The sequence below is a fragment of the Aplidium turbinatum genome, chromosome 1 (assembly GCF_918807975.1).
Source record: "Aplidium turbinatum chromosome 1, kaAplTurb1.1, whole genome shotgun sequence".
NCBI lineage: Eukaryota > Metazoa > Chordata > Ascidiacea > Aplousobranchia > Polyclinidae > Aplidium > Aplidium turbinatum.
This window is the reverse complement of record NC_137472.1, coordinates 34936165-34952762: the sequence shown is the minus strand read 5'-3', so window position 1 is coordinate 34952762 and position 16598 is coordinate 34936165. Positions and strand designations below refer to the sequence as shown.

The following is a 16598-nucleotide window of genomic DNA, read 5'->3' as shown; positions in this document are numbered from 1 at the left end:
CTAGGTTACCTCGTGATGTTAAAGATGATAACTAGCTTTTTTTTCCCGACGTTTCGTCAGTCAGCACGACTGACTTTATCAAGGTGGCTAAAACAGGTTAATACAACCTGTTCAGCAACGATGGCACAACACAAAAACATACTGATAAAATGAGTAAAGTAAAGCAGCAAGAATCAGAATTAAAACACGCAACAAGATACCTAGAGGTTAAACTAAATGCAGTGAATGCCTAAAACCAGTAGGCTACTTCCCGCAGCGTAAATTTATCTATCTATTGGGCCACTGTCAAGAAACGTTGAAAAGACATCAGACAAGACAGAAAGCAATGGGATTAGCAATAACAATGGTAGAGAAGACGCACTGAGAATGGAAAAGGTGAAGCTAAAGTTAAAGTAATTTGTTGTACACAGAGGGGAAATTCTGACCATCTTTTTGGTTAAGAGCATGTTGTGCCTTCTGGTTTATGTACCATTTTTCTGTGAACAATCTTTTTGTATAATCCTTTTCAGTTTTAAGAATGGTGGCGTTGGTCCAAGTAATTTTATGGTCTGAGTTTATAGAGTGTTTGCAAAGAGCGGAATGCTCTGGACGTAAATAGTCACCAGAAGAACGCAAATTAATTTTATTACCAAATGCCTGGTGAACAGTCTCTCTCTGTTTTTTATCATGGCTAAAGTTAAAATTATCCCTCCTTGTAATAGAAGAACTATGTTATATAGCCTAGTTCAAAATGTCGCAAGTTTTTTTTTATTGTTAATGCCTTTGCAACGTCTGAAAGCTTAAACAATCTCGATCTTAGGTCAAGGTGTGATCAATTGCGAAAATTCACAGTTTTTAATCTTTTCTGGGAAAAAAAGACTTGAAAACAATAAACTGAATTTTCAAGCGTCCCTCGACCCCTTGAAGAACGGCTTACGACCTCCAGGTTGAAAACCACTGATCTAAACTTTATTACTCGTATTTGAAAAGGCATAAAAAATTGGTTGTGCTCAAATCAGAAAGGTGTCTGATTTGAATCAAGTTTTTAGAGCAGGAGCCAGGTCGATTTATTTGACTGTCTGGGTGAGTAAGGTTTGACAAGTGTTTCTAGACTGAAATTTTGTGTAGATTTCAAAAATAAACCTCTTACTTGCACTAGCCTGACCGTTTTTGTTATATTAAGCATTTTGCCGCTTTGTGAAATTTGTTGTATCCTTTCGTGGCTAACTGCTCCTGAACCATGAACTGCTCCAGAAAATGACCAACTGTTCATTCACCCTTTCCTTAATTGTCAAGCAATTGATGGGGCCATTGCGGGTGTAGCTCTGAAACATTTTGGAAAACATATGTGGTATCTAACAGAAGAGCTTGTACCGTTGGCTTTTTTCAGTCAGAGTGTGAAAACTTCAACCAAAGAACTGATGGCACAAAAAATGATCTTAGTTAAAAATGACAGTGTGTGCACAAAAAGGTTTGGCTCTGGATTTGGAAAACCTCGTTTCCCTGAACTCCCAGCAGACACATCCAGGGATCTCCAGGACTATATTGGAGAAGACTCTTGGTCAATTTTTTAAAATCTTGAAAATTGACTCAGCATTTTTAAGTGAACCTATCGAAAGCTGGGATGACAATAAGACTTACAAAATTTCAAAAACAATTGTGAATAACATCAGTGTGGTTATGGTTAATGACACAGGAGAGCGAGGAGTCTAACTGGTCCAGGACTTTCATGGGACTGCTCTCAAGGAAGAACGATACCAAAACATTTTACAAGTAGCCTAGTAGAGAATTCCCGAAAAAAATTACCAAACCAAAGAAATATGAAAATAGATTCAGCGTCATGGTATTTGACAATCTAATTGCGAGTTTACTGTTTCATTACCTGTGTGACCTTTATGATGTGAAATTCGTGTAAGGTTATTGCTGTGCAATATCTATCACAATTACAATAGATGTTGCACTGTTCTTTCTTTGTTTGTTTTCAATGATAGTCTATACATCTCAATGAGTTGCATTTGTTGAAATTTTGCATATTTGAAGTCAAGTCCAAGCGGTTACGTTAGCTTAAACTTATGAAAAGCAGGTTTTCTGCCACCTAGTGGCTAGAATCTTTAAAACTAGCATCAAAAATGAACTCACCACCCTTGAAAATGGGGAGTTAGACACTAGTTTTGCTTCAATTGGATGAACATTTAAGGAGATAATTGTTGTTATGTTTTGGCCACTAGAGGCAGTATTGCGCTAGGGGAGAGCACAAAACTGCCCATATTTCTGCTTCCTATTGGCCAATTCAGATAATTTTTTTTTTAATTATGCAGCATGAAGAGGGGTATGTTTCCAAAGTAAATATGCAGTTGCATCTTGTAAGTAGCTCCATCTAGTGGTGATAATGTGAAGAAAATGCCGTTAGTCCCTTAGAAAATGGCCGGGTGGGGAGGTTAAACTTTGTCCAATCAAAATGAAACTTTGCAAAAGTTGTTTTCTAAGATAACCTCATAAGCAAAAAAAATTTCAGGTTTTTTGCTAAAGGTCGGGGGCAAATGGTGCACCCTTAGTCGGATATAGCGATATTGACAGGTATCATCTCGGAAAATGCTTAATATAACAAAAACGGTCAGGCTAGTGCAAGTAAGAGGTTTATTTTTGAAATCTACACAAAATTTCAGTCTAGAAACACTTGTCAAACCTTACTGACCCAGACGGTCAAATAAATCGACCTGGCTCTCAGTCTATTTGTTTAATTTGGAATCTCCATTCTCCACTGTACCGTGCACAAAATGCACAAGCCAATGATTCTCTTAAGTTTTGAGGTATGGTAATATACTTATTTTTTTGAGTTGTTCTTTTCTCGTTCTTCATTGTTGAAGAGTTTTATTGTTTTTTTATTGATTGTTATCTTTATCCTGCATTGTGGGAAAGTGGACTTGAGCGCTATGCATCGGTGTACGCCTTCCGACGTACACCTGACCCACGCTGCAGCCAACGACAATGTCTGTTTCCGGTTGTCTACTCTACTTATGATTTAAATTTGGTACTACTACCCATTACTCGAAATCGATCACTACGTAGAGGCAATTATCGTAAAGTTTCTTGCCCAGAGAAACAACAGCAAGTGCGGGTGGCTGGAGTCGAACATGCAGGGAACATGCAGGCTCTCGACTGCAAGCCCAACGCGCTAACCACTCGGCCACTGCTGCCGATGCATTTCAAATGAATCCAAATACCTATGATACAAGAGGCCATAATTTACAATTGTATAAGCCACAAACTATGTTAAGGCTGAGAAGCAACTTTTTCACAGTACATGTAGTAAATGCCTGGAATAATTTACCACCAACAGTCATAAGTGCACTTAGCTTGAATGCATTCAAGACAAGGCTTGACAAGCACTTGAGCAGTGATCTATTGAAATTTACCTTGAAATCATCTTATGATGTTATGTATTAAGTGACAGTACTATTGTGTATGCATAGGCGCCGACTTTTCAAAAAATCTTGGGGGGCGAGAAAGGTGATGACGTCATAACCGTAACGCTATTTTCCCAATTAAAATATTCTTTGATTAAGCTTACTGTTTTGTTTATATTCACCTAGGTCGCAAACCGAATTTATTAGAACCGCTGCTTGAAACGATTAGTTTTACGCAACGCATGCAGTAGTCAGTACGCCTAGTCGTAAAAATTTTGATATCGTTAGCTCATAATTGGAACAGTTGGAAAACAAGCCGATTCATTTCCTTTTCGTGTGAGTGAATAACAACGATCAAGACATTAAAGTTATTGAAATAAAACGCAAAAAAATCATCATCTCAAGCAGATTGGAAACCCGCTATCAGTTTTATTAACCTCGTTTTGCAAATTAAGCCTACTCAAAGCGTTAACAACGCCGAAGTGTTTTCTCTTCTGTTTTTTATCGAAAGTCTTTACAGTCTTTTATCGAATACCGGTAGTGCAGGAGTGTATATAGATGCATAGGCGCCGACTTTTGAAAAAACCTTGGGGGGGCGAAAAAGGTGATGACGTCATAACCATAACGCTATTTTTCTTAATTAAAATAGTCTTTTGATTAAGCTTACTGTCTTGTTTATACTAACACCTAGGTCGGAAGCGAATTTATTAGAACCACTGCTTGAAACAATTAGTTTTACGCATGCAGTAGCCTGCGCTTAGTAAAAAATTTTGATACTGTTAGCTCATAATTGGAACAGTTGGAAAACAAGCCGATTCATTTCCTTTTCGTGCGAGTGAATAACAACGATCAAGACAGTGAAGTTATCGAAATAAAACGCAAAAAATCATGATCTCAAGCGGAGTGGGAACCCGCTATCGGTTTTATTGACCTCGTTTTGCTAATTACTTACCTTCAAAGCGTTAACAACGACGAAGTGTTTTCTCTTCTGTTTTTTATCGAATACCTTATATACTTGAGTATAAGTCGACATGTTCGCAAGTGATTTTCACCTCAAAATAACAGGGTCAACTTATACATGGGACAAGCTGATGTCTCCAGCTCGGCAGTTTTCAAAATGAACGCATTTTCATTGCGGCAAAATTATTGCCGACGTAGATTACAGAGTTTAAAATGGCGTCGGCGAAGTAAAAGTTTTGAATACGTTTATTTGCAGTGATTCAAACTTAATGTTCAAATTTAATGATTTTTGTCAATTCTGAACTTTATGCACTTGTTGAGCAATATGCAAAGCTCACGAGACAAAACAGCGGAAGGAGCTCTTTTAAGAGATCGATTTTTTTATTTTTGCATGTAGGATATAATCGTTCTTATTACACAACATTCCATGATCGTTGAAGTCGATGTCAAAGCTTAGCGGCCGCATAAAACAATGATTTCAGGTTAGCTAGGTCATAATAGCGGTAAGAGACGTCGTTAATGCAAGCAATATCTGCGACCAAGACCATTAAACACCTTTTCTTTTATCGGTTTTCGATTTAATTCTCACACATTGCGAACAAAACAATGCGTTCTGTTGAATCATGATTGATCTCACAGCGGGAAGACCTTATTGAAAATAGCGCGTCTAATTTAGCTGGTTTACTTAATATTGCAGTGAGTAGTTACGTGACTATTCCAGCAGCGTAAGTTACTCTACCATCTACTTTGAAATTTCCTTACCTTATTATGAGAAAGTCATGCGATCAGCTGCTGTTTTGCGGGCAAGAGCAACGTAGGCTATTTTTCTCTTTCGGCATTCTTTAAGTCCGTTTAAATGATCTAACTCTCTTTCGCGAAGTGGTTTATCTTTGAAACACCACTTGTAATAACCATTTTTGTTGCCCCTTAACCATAAGTTTACGGGGGGCGCCGCCCCCCGGCCCCCCCGGAAGTCGGCGCGTATGTGTGTATGTATATTTTTTATGTATACATATTTGACCGTATTTTTTTCGTTTTCTGCTCCCACTAATATGTCTTCTAAAAGTTTATATATGTTATCAGATGTTATTGGTGGTTAGAGTTATTAGTTATGAAACTAGCTGATAACCTAATTAACAGCAAATGCGTTATGTATTATCAGAATGATGAAAAAGCACATCGGTGCTTACAACATCAAATATTTATTATTATTAAGAGAAAATTAAAGAAAAAAATATGTCATGCTTGAGTAGACAGATGAATATAGCCTCATTCTCAATATATATATATAGCCTATATGGTAGAACAGCCACTGCGTTTACTATATATATATACATAGTATGATATTTAGATTTAATGTTGTAGCCTGTGTAAATATTGTATAATAATTAATGGAATTGATTTCTGCTTCTTGCATTTAAACATGTTGTAGGTTAAAGTCCACAGGTGTTCAAAAATATGAAGTTAATAGTGTTTATTTTGGTCACGTTGTTAAGTTTTTTTAAAATTGTAAACTGTTACTTTATCACTGTTGATGCCCATGCAGAGGAGTGTTTTTTTGATAAAGTAGCTCAAGGAACAAATCTTGGGCTAACATTTGAAGTTGCAGAAGGTGGATTTCTGGATATTGATGTTGAGGTTTGATATTTATATACATTTTAACTGGGACATCTAATTAGAGCTGGGCGATGTTGGTAAAATAATTTCGATACAATATTACCAAAAATAAAACGATATTATCTAAGTTTCGATACTCTACGGCGAATCGCTTTTTTTTTGTAAGAGTGTTAATGCTGTGAATAGCAAAACAAAATAAAGTATCTAATTCTACCTAGCTGTAGCTACCCTAGGCTACGGCCGCTACCGGAATGGCCCGATTCGGTGAGTCCGATTCGGTGAGTTCCCTATTCGGTGAGAGCCTTTTTCGGTGAGAGCCCTATTCGGTGATTTTTTTTTTAGTTATTGGGTACCGTAGCCTAATTATCATTGCCGTTATAGGGGTTAAGGGTTTGGGGGTTAAGGGTTTGGGGGTTAAGGGTTTGGGGTTAAGGGTTTGGGGGTTAAGGGTTTGGGGTTAAGGGTTTAGAGGTTGGGGGTTAAGGGTTTGGGGGTTACGGGTTAGGGTCTTATTTCAACGTTTAGCGACGTTAAAACGATGTAAAAGTGGCAATGATAATTAGGCTACGGTACCCAATAATTTTCAAAAAAAAATTCAAAAAAATCACCGAATAGGGTTCTCACCGAAAAAGGCTCTCACCGAAAAAGGCTCTCACCGAATTGGACTCACCGAATAGTAGCAGACCCGGCCGCTACACCATGCTACGGCCGCTAGCCTACACCATGCTACGGCCGCTATGCTATGCTACGTAAATTCAGTCAGCTTGCAAGTTTCCTATCGTATTTACCAGACTTCATCCTTCGTAATAATGCAACACGTGGGAATCAATAAGCAGGATAGTGTAATCGCAAAGACTGCTTGCAATGCGTAAACAATGCACACACACTTGTGGGTTGTCTGCGCATGCGATGTCTGTGTCACTGCGCAATGCGCATGTGAAAATGTTGCTATAATTTTAGTACATTTATAAACGATAAAACCGGAGCTTTGTGAATAAATATCGCTGCCGAAAAAACATTGTATTGAAATGTCGCCCAGCTCTACATTTAATTTAATTTTAAGAAAACAAATAATTTCGAAAGCTCAACAATGAATTGTATATTCAGTATTATGTAACCATACATCACTACAGTTAATTTGGTTATACCACCGAAAAAAATGTTATGGAAACTGCTGTTGTCACTTGTCTTTATTTTCAACAAGAATGTTTTTTAGCTTTAGAACAGTGTTTCTCAACCCAAAAGTGGGCCGCGGTTTGATTTGACTGAGTTGCCGGCATTACTTGACATTTTTTGATGTATGTATATATTATTCATACCACTATCATTGATTCATTAATTACATTTCCTTTCTCTTCCTGTCTTTTCTTTAAAAATGTGAACAATTATGGCACAAAAAAGTAGACAAAATGTGATTAACTGTCGATTTAAAATTGCCAGATGGCCTAAAATTCGAACAAAAGTGATGAAGTGGCCTAATTTCATACTCTGTTCCAATCATTCAGACATTTCTGTTTTGTAAATCACTGCAAAATAGTGCTTTTATTAACTCCTTTTTGCTCAATTTTTTTCATTTGCTTTTTCTCTGTTCTCTTACATTTTATAAATGTTTTATTTTTTGTCCTAAAATCTCACAATTTTAACCTATTATTGTGTGAGAACCTACCACACTACCTGGCAAGTTTGGTAAGAATCTGGCCTAAATTAGGATCAGACAGAAAAGCGTGTTGATAAACCTGTTGCATCTATCAAATTAGTGTGGATTGAACAATAATTTGGTAGGCCTAAAAAGGATTGGTTGTAATTATGTACTCAATAATTTAGAAGGCCAGGGAAAAGTTTTTCATAGCTCAAAGCTGCAGGATTTCTCATCTGACTCTCTTCTAGAGCTTGTTGTCTGAACAAAGTAAACCTAAATGTGTAAAAGGGAAAAAAAGAAAATTTAGGTCGCCTAATTAGCCTTGTGTATTCAACAATGTATCTGCCAAACCATTTGCAACGTTGGTAATAACCTAATTATGCTTAAGGTTTTTAGGTTTATCGTACTGTGGAGGGAAATTTATGTAAGGAATTTATCATCGGGAACCATTTACTTATTGCTTAAAATTTGCAAAAGTTACAAAATTGTTGGTTTTGGGAAAGTAGTTTTTGGGTATTTTTACAATGAAACGTTTCAGTTTCACACACAATTAACCTGCACACACATTCACACAAGATCTGAATTATTTTCGGAACTTACTTTGAAACAGTGTGTATGTCCAGCCAAAGACAAACAGGCCCAATCTGGTAAACATCAATGCTGGAATAGTGGAGTTTCCGAGGCAATTTAATTAATTGTGAGGAGGTAGACTAGTAATAAATAACAAATCTTGTCCAAAAACTACTGCTTTTCGATAAATTTTCACTTTCAAGATTAGCCCAAAAATAAGCTACTAAAGCATAAAAAGTGTGGTCACCAAAACAGCCAAATTTAGCAGGTAAACTCCAATCTGGTAATCCTGCTATTTGCATCAGAAAGTTTCATTTTTGCAACTCAAGGGAACTACTCAACCACTTAAAATTTATTTTAAATCAGAGCTCAAACCAGGCAGGAAAATTTTTTTTTTGAAAATCTATTTATGTTTAAGTTCCCCTACCAATAGGCGGTGGGATACCGCAGTGGATAAGATACTCGCTTTTCAATCGTGGAATCCTGGTTCGACTCCCTGCTTAAGCTGGTTATTGAAAAACCCCGCTCACCTCTACCAAGGGTGTAATAAATTGGGTGGGTGTAGTTACTGAAGGAAAGCCAGCTGAGAGAAAAGAGCTGGCCAACCTACTCTCGTTAGTACTGAAGCCTTAGTACAATGAGAACTTTATCTTCTCATCCCCGATGCTTGGATTGAAGTTCGGGCCTCACCTTCACCAATGGGCTGTCGTTTGTACATGCGCCGTTGTTATTAAACTACATGCCTTCGCATATGTACCAGTGTACACCACTTGTTTATATGCATACTCCCAACCAATACTACATATACCCAGTTTGTTGCACTGTTAAAAACTTTATTGTCACAAACACCTTTTCTACCTCTATCATCTGTTTTGTGAATGTATAATTTTCAGACTCTGTATGGCATCTATGCCACCTTTGTGTTTAGTTTTGTTACACTTACACAATCAAAAACGTTGCTTGCACTACAGGTAACTGGACCAGATAGAAGAAGTGTATATAAAGGAACTAAAGAATCTAATGGAAAGTATACATTTGTTGCACACATGGACGGGGCGTACAAGTTTTGCTTCAGTAACAAGTTTTCCACTCGTACCCCGAAAATCGTAGTGTTTAGCATTGAAAGTGGAGATACAAAAGCAAAAAGTGGAGGGGACAAAGATGATGGTTTGTATTTCACTTGTAAAAACTGTACTTTGTGCAAATACTAATAATGTTTTGTGTTGTGTTCAGTTATATATATTCCAAAACCGTAGCTGGCAATTAGTTATTATATCAGCTAATTCTCTATGATTTTCTGTGAAATGTGTTAATCATATGTTGTAGTTGTAGAGCATGTGACTAAAAAGAGATCTTGTGGGCAGTGGCATTGTATTGTCAGGGAATACTTTTGGACCAGGCAGATGCTGCCAGCATAACAAAACGCATTCGGAAAGTTTGTCTCATTTGTTCTGCTGCTTGAACAATGAACACACATTTTGTCAGCGTAACGCTGGGTACATTTTTACATCTGGGCTATTTTTTAATGTAAATGCTTCTGTGTAACTTTCTGAAGTAAAATATTCGACAAATTTCAGCCGAGCATCAAAACAAGCTGGAGAGTATGATCAACGAACTCTCGGTAGCAATGAGTGGAGTGAAACACGAACAGGAATATATGGAAGTGCGAGAGAGAATTCACAGAGCAAGTAAGAGTCTAAAGAAAGTTATCATCAGCACTCAGCAGTAAGATTGGCCAACTTGTGTATTGATCACGGACGAATTCAATATTGTAGATATCCGATTTATTCACAACTGATACTTTTCTGGCGTCGACAGTGAATCAGAATACTCTGAGTATAACTGCAAAGATTTTAGGAATTCAAAACGTTATTACTAGCTTACGGTACTATAAATGTGTCTTTGAAGTGACACGCCAAGGAAAATTTATTGATGGTCAAAAAAAATGCTTGCCTCTATCATGATCCAATTCGTGGCGATATATCCATTTGCTAAGTTTGTCAATTTATTTTTCAGTTAACGACAATACGAACTCGAGGGTGGTTCTCTGGGCTTTCTTCGAGTCACTCGTTCTTGTTGCCATGACTCTCGGACAAATTTATTATTTGAAAAGATTCTTTGAAGTTAGACGAGTAATTTAGCTTCTGGGCGAAGATATATGTTTAAGATTTTTTTTCATTAGGCATCCTGACCGTTTCCCCAAATGCAATGGGTTACGGGTTCTTGTTCTTTGCCTTGAGAATACAACGCTTTGTGTAGGGGGAGATGCAGGAGAGTTGAGCCACCACCTCTAGCAGAAATTCTGTTTAACATAATTGCACTCATAATTGCACTATATTGCACTCGAATCCCTAGACTAGTGGTATGAAAAAACATTGTTACAGCTTCACTGTTGTCAAGAAGGCTTCACGATATAGCCACGGAAAGTTATCTTTGAAAATGCAAAAAATGTATCAAAAAGTAGATTCGAAAAATTTCAGCATTTGCTTAAATAACTCTAGATCTATAAAAGATATTTGAATTACAAATATAGTGCAGGGTACCTTTGGAAAAGGTGATTGTATGCAACAATTACCAGGCAGCTTCTTAAAAGCGTTTTGAAGAAATCCGGGCTAAATTCAAAATGGCTACGATTAGGAGAGTTGAACCATCACGTCAAGGAGAGTTGAACCACATGGCTCAACTCTCCCTTTTATTTAATGAAAAATTTTGTTTTCTCAAATCTACAATTCTAGCGTTTAAATTGTTGTTTTATGCTTAAAAACGATTGTGATTGAATAGCTAACCTAACGGCTTATCTATTACATGGGTCATCAATAATTAACGTTACAAGAGATCCAATTCAAAAACGGGCAAAGAAGGCGAACGTGGCCTATGGAACCATGTTCACAGTTCTCAAGGAGGATTTGAAGATGCCCATTTAAATACATGAAGAAACAGTTGCTAAATGTCAATACTATTGAGAAACGTCTCTCTAGAGCCAGAATTCTGCTCTCACGCATTGAAGGAGGAGGCACGCTGCCAAACCTTGTGTTCAGCGATGAGAAAAAAAATTGATGTCTAGCATCATTTTAACAGTCAAAATGATCGTGTTTGGTCAAGAAATGGTTAGGCTACATGGAACCCCGGGTAGTCACTCGGAGACAAGGGGCGGCATCAGCAGTGATGGTGTGGGCCACAGTCAACAAATCGGCAGGAAGGAGTCCATTGATTTTTGTGGACCAAAGAGTGAAATTGAACCAAGAAAACTACCGAAATGATATTCTTGAGGTTTCATTGTTGCCTTGGGCAAAGAAACACTTAAAAAAAACGTAACTGATTATTCCAACAAGATTCGGTCCCTTCACATGGAGCTAAGAGAACGCAAAACTGGCTTTCAGCTATAATGTGCCGTTTTTCGTTTCCCAGGAAGAATGGCCTCCTTTATCCCTAGAGCTGAACCCCCTAGACTTTGGTATCTGGCCTTACCTGGAGAACAAGGTTTTGACTAAACACCACCAAAGTTTGGAAGCGCTGAAGGCTAATCTGAAAAAAGAATGGACCTAAATACCCCAAAGGGTTATTCGTGACTCTTACAAGTCCTTTTCGAAGCGTCTCCGACTTGTTATTATCGACGCAAATGGCGGACACATTGAGTAAAACTTGTTTTTCCTAAATACAGTTGGCTAGTCTATATGTCTTGTTTCTGGAAATGATAGCGATCCATCACAGTTGCAAGTTTATCGAAGAGGGTACCAACAGTAGCCTATTAACTACTGTTGCCCTTGCTAATGATGTCGCTTCAGGAGGAGGCCTACATATCGACGACTTTTGGCGATCTTTAAATCCCAACCAGAAGCTTTGTCCTGCTTTCTTGTCCTTTTTCCAGCTATCGGGAATACCAACGTTACTTCTCACAGCAAATTCGTAGGCAAGCATGCGACATTTGTCTTTTGACAAGCCATAGGCCTAATAGGTAGAGGCCAAGTCTTTCACGTGATTGGCTAGCTCGGTTTCCATTGTAAATATCATATTAGCTGTTTTGCATTTCTTGTATCCAAAATTGTCCTGACGTTTTTCTTCGCGTTTCTTAATATATCGCTCTAAAGTGGACCTGTTGTTGACCCCAAATTCGTTTGCAGCTGATCGAATCCAGGTGCCACGTTCATTTGCTTCAGCAGCACGCTGGAGATCTTCTTCAGAGCTACTACGAGTAGACATCCGGGTTAGTGTTGGGCGATATATCGAATTTTCGATACGATACGATATCTTTTCAATATCGATATTTATTTCAATATCGTTCGATATTTTGACTATTACAGCCCTAACTCGTAACTGCAAACTCCTACAAAAACGTTGCCAAGGCCAAACGGCAAAAGTTGAAATTGCCTCGGCAATTGCTGTGAACGTTTATTACGAAAAAAAAACTGTACCAAAACATGTAAAACGAGAAGCGAAAAATATACTAGAGTAGTCTATCACGACCGCACTGTTGGATTTGTTGTGATGTAGTAATACCAAAAGTAGCGATAAAGCGAACAACGCGATACGCACGCTGTTACGGTGATTCACGTTGAATAAAAGTAAGTTAATTTTGGGTTGATTCAACGTTCGAGTCAACACAAATCGATTTAATTTTCCCGGCGGCTTATATTGGTTATATTGCGTAACAACAATGCCCAATAAGAAATTTACGTTTGTTTTAGGCTACATTAATTCGACATCTAGCGACGTTGAATTATCATAAAATAACGTTAATTGCTCAACCAAGTACCGGTAACAAATTAATAGCTCCCTGCGAGAAGATTGCCTCGATTTACGTATGCACTAACACTGGGTTTTTTTTTCGGTCATTTATCGGTCATTGACCGATTATTTAGCAAAATGTCCGAAAAAAATAGTCAATTCGGTCAAAATGTCCGAAAAAAAGTTTGGTTGAAGTTTCGCTGATGAACGTTGAAGAAACGTTTGTCTGTTCCAACTTTTCTCAGATAAAACACGACAACGTTTCTCAGCGAAACTTAATGTTGTAGCTAGTCAGGGAGTGCAAATTTTGGTTTGTATCAGCTACTTGAAAGGAAATATATCAGAAAAAATGACCGAAATAAATAAAAAATGACCGAATTTTTTCAAGTCATTTCGGACAAATGACCGAAAAGTCTCGACGAAAAAAAACCCCAGCACTAACATAATTTCGGCACAATTGGGATACTGCGAGCAACACAAAGTCTGTTTGATGAAGAACTAGTCAGAATCGGAAGCATCAGATGCTGTATCGCAGGATGAGGTTGTCGCGTCATCACTGGAATCGGACACATCAAGACTCAAGAGGCTCATCGCTTGGCTGTAAATCTACACTGTCTTCGCAATGAAGCGTCCACGTTTTGCTGCTTTCGTTCTTTGATACCCATCCACACGCCTCTTTCGCAGAGCTCCATCAGGGTGTTGACTAAGGAGCAAATCTATGGCTGTGGCATAACGACCGGGAAGAATGTCTAACCCTAACCTTACAAGCGCTCATTTGGCCTCGGCATTTTCATTGCCGACGCTAATGCGCCATTCATGCATCTGCGTCGGCAATTGCCGACACTAATTTCGAAGACTGAGAAACTCTTTTCTTAATTAGAACAAAAATATCGAAAAGTATCGAAATATCGAGTATTTTTTCAAATATCGTATCGTTTTGTTTTTTTCAATATCGCCCAACACTAATCCGGGTGTATTTTGTGGCATACTGCTTACAAACTTGATGTTTTCTTTTAAAAAAGTATACACTCATAAAATTCTGTGGTGCATAAATATACAGTACTTTAGACTTACAGATAGCTTACTGTTTAACAGAAAAAGCCATTCTTAATTGCACTGATTGTTTGTCGAAAGCAAAAATTATGACTCACAAGGTTTATGAGGCTTTTGCAGAACATTGCTACTCAACTTTAAACTTCTACATTACATGGATCAACTCTCCTTATCCGGTTCAACTCTCCTTAACCCTATGATCAACTCTCCTGTAGGTGCAGGAGAGTTGAGCCATTTGGCAAAACTTTTTTAAAGTTGAATTCTGAAAATACGTTTGATATTGACTAACATTTAATCAGAGTGATTGGAGGCCAATTGGTTCTACTTCAACATAAGCACACAACGTTTGGGCCAGCAACCATACAATCGGAAATATGGGCTCAAAAGCAAAAATTGGCTCAACTCTCCCGCATCTCCCCCTTGTAGTTTAATTACGAACGCACTTTTCAAAATTTTGTGGTTCATGGCGTTAAATCCATGCGGTTCACAGCGCAAAATTCTATGCATTGCTCTGGGATTTCAATGTATAAAAGTTTAACATTTCTTTACTTACAAAGTAGTTACCGGTACGGTATTAAGTTGTTGACTGTCGAATTCCACCACTGCGTTACTAATTGGTAAAAGGTGTCGGTGGCCTTTGCTGGATACATTGTATTGCAATGTTTTCGCAACCCTCGCAATAAATGGTGATGATCGAAAATTTGTAGTTTTTCCTGTCAAGTAAGAGTATTGCGACATCCTTGCCCACAGAAGCAATAGTATCATAATGATCTAGTTCCACATTACTGTACGCATCCAAATTCTGTCGCATGACGAATTGCTGAGCCGCTTGTGAAAAGGACGTTTTTTGTACTGTATAAAGTTCCGTATTTCAAGATCATGATGCAGCAAAATGGACAAGTGGAGCTACATTCATGCAGGCGCGGATCTACCGGGTGGGCCTGATTGGTACAGGCCCACCCAGATTGACAGTGGGCCCACCCAAAATCAGATTCATGAAAAAAAACATATTAATGTTTAACACTAGAACAACTGAGTGGCACTGAATTGTCTGTGGCATCACTATGTCAAAGCATGATACCACTTTAACAGCCCATAAACAATTTAGGCCTACACAAAGCGGTGTTTCACAACTATCTCTTGATGGAGATAAAAAAGGAAATGCATTCCAACCGGCAGACTATGGAGCTGGAGCGCTCATGTGACACCAGGTGGAGTTCAAATTCATGGGCAGTGCATAAGGTATTACGGTTGCTTGATATATTACTGGAGGTTCTGTCTGGCTTTTCCGACCAGTGGACAAACGAAAATAGAAGCAGAGCAGCAGATGCAAACGAAAAAGTTCGTTTACATGCTTGTGACTTTTTGCAAACTGTTTGAAAACAGCGACTTTGCTACCAAAGGCCTGCAGAGCTCAACACTTTGTGTGACAGACTGCAGCCTATATCACTGATTGAAACACTGAAAGCTACATATGCAACTTTCCGCGAGGATTCGAAGGGTGACTTTGGTGACGTGCTCAAACTGACAGAAGAACTGATGGTAAAACATGAGATAACTAAGTGGAACGTGGTTGCTTCTCGTGAACGCAAGCTGCCTTCGAAGTTTCACAAGTCTGTTGTCACCACAACGCTGGGAAAAACGTCGGTGTCAAGAGTAATGAGGATTTAAGGGCGCTGTGGACCTGTATTCTTGACAGGCAGATAACGGAGTTAAACTGCCGCTTTATGGACGACATGTATGGATTAATGAGAGCAGCGGCCTCTTTCGCATCTAGATCTGCCACTTTTGGCGAAAGAAAAAACATTTTAAATGGTCCGTGTGCACTGTATGGCATTGAGATCGCAGATGCTGAACATGCTGTATTCATTCAACACATCAGACGGAAAATGGATCGAGAAAACTTTCCTACATTAATAGAAGTAGGCTACTGGATAGTTGCCCTGCTTACATTTTCCCGAACATGAACAGTGTTTTAAGGACCATCATAACACTGCCTTCCACGTCCTGCAGCGTTGAGAGACTTTTCTCCGCAACAAACAGGATCCAAACGCGCTTGAGATCATCCATGCTGACTGGACGCCTTAACAACTTGACACGTTTGGCTTTTGAAAGACAACTCATTGACAATTCGGATTATGATGACATAATCAACTTTTTTAACTCGAAACCTAGGAGACTCCGCTTTGTGTAGAAGCTCCGGTAACACTAAGTTTTTGTATGTTGGCCCGCCGTGGCAACGCCCACCAAGATATTTCCTAGGCCCACCCATAAATTACATTCTGAATCCGCCACTGCATTCATGTACCGATGCTTCGAATTGTTGCGCATGTAACATCAGGGCTTTTGAGAAAATAATTTGGTCCCGGAACCTGTAATTGTAGCAGTTCAATATTAGCCTACGCAAAATAAGTTTTTCCTTGACTAGTTAACCAGTTTAATCTACTGCATGTGATTTTATGAAGATTCTGTAAACTTCCATGTAGGCTACCGGTACTTGTTTTCGAGATAAGTATGAAAAAGGGAACTCTTCCTTCTTGGACGAGACACGGAGTCATAGAAAACGTTAAATAAATTTTGTATAGGCATATTGTGTTACGGTACTAATTTTTTCGATGAGGGAGACTAGGCTATTGAACAACTTGCCA

At 38.5% G+C, this 16598-nt stretch overlaps 1 protein-coding gene across 1 annotated transcript; it reads left to right on the top strand.

Annotated features, from left to right (window-relative positions):
• The first annotated feature begins 5793 nt into the window (after positions 1 to 5793).
• On the top strand, positions 5794 to 14643 carry LOC145776315 (transmembrane emp24 domain-containing protein 2-like). Its single transcript, XM_082587718.1, has 4 exons — positions 5794 to 5984; positions 9144 to 9339; positions 9750 to 9860; positions 10189 to 14643. The coding sequence occupies exons 1-4, from the start codon at positions 5805 to 5807 to the stop codon at positions 10311 to 10313; spliced, it is 612 nt and encodes a 203-aa protein (XP_082443844.1). The 5' UTR covers positions 5794 to 5804; the 3' UTR covers positions 10314 to 14643.
• Positions 14644 to 16598: the final 1955 nt, after the last annotated feature.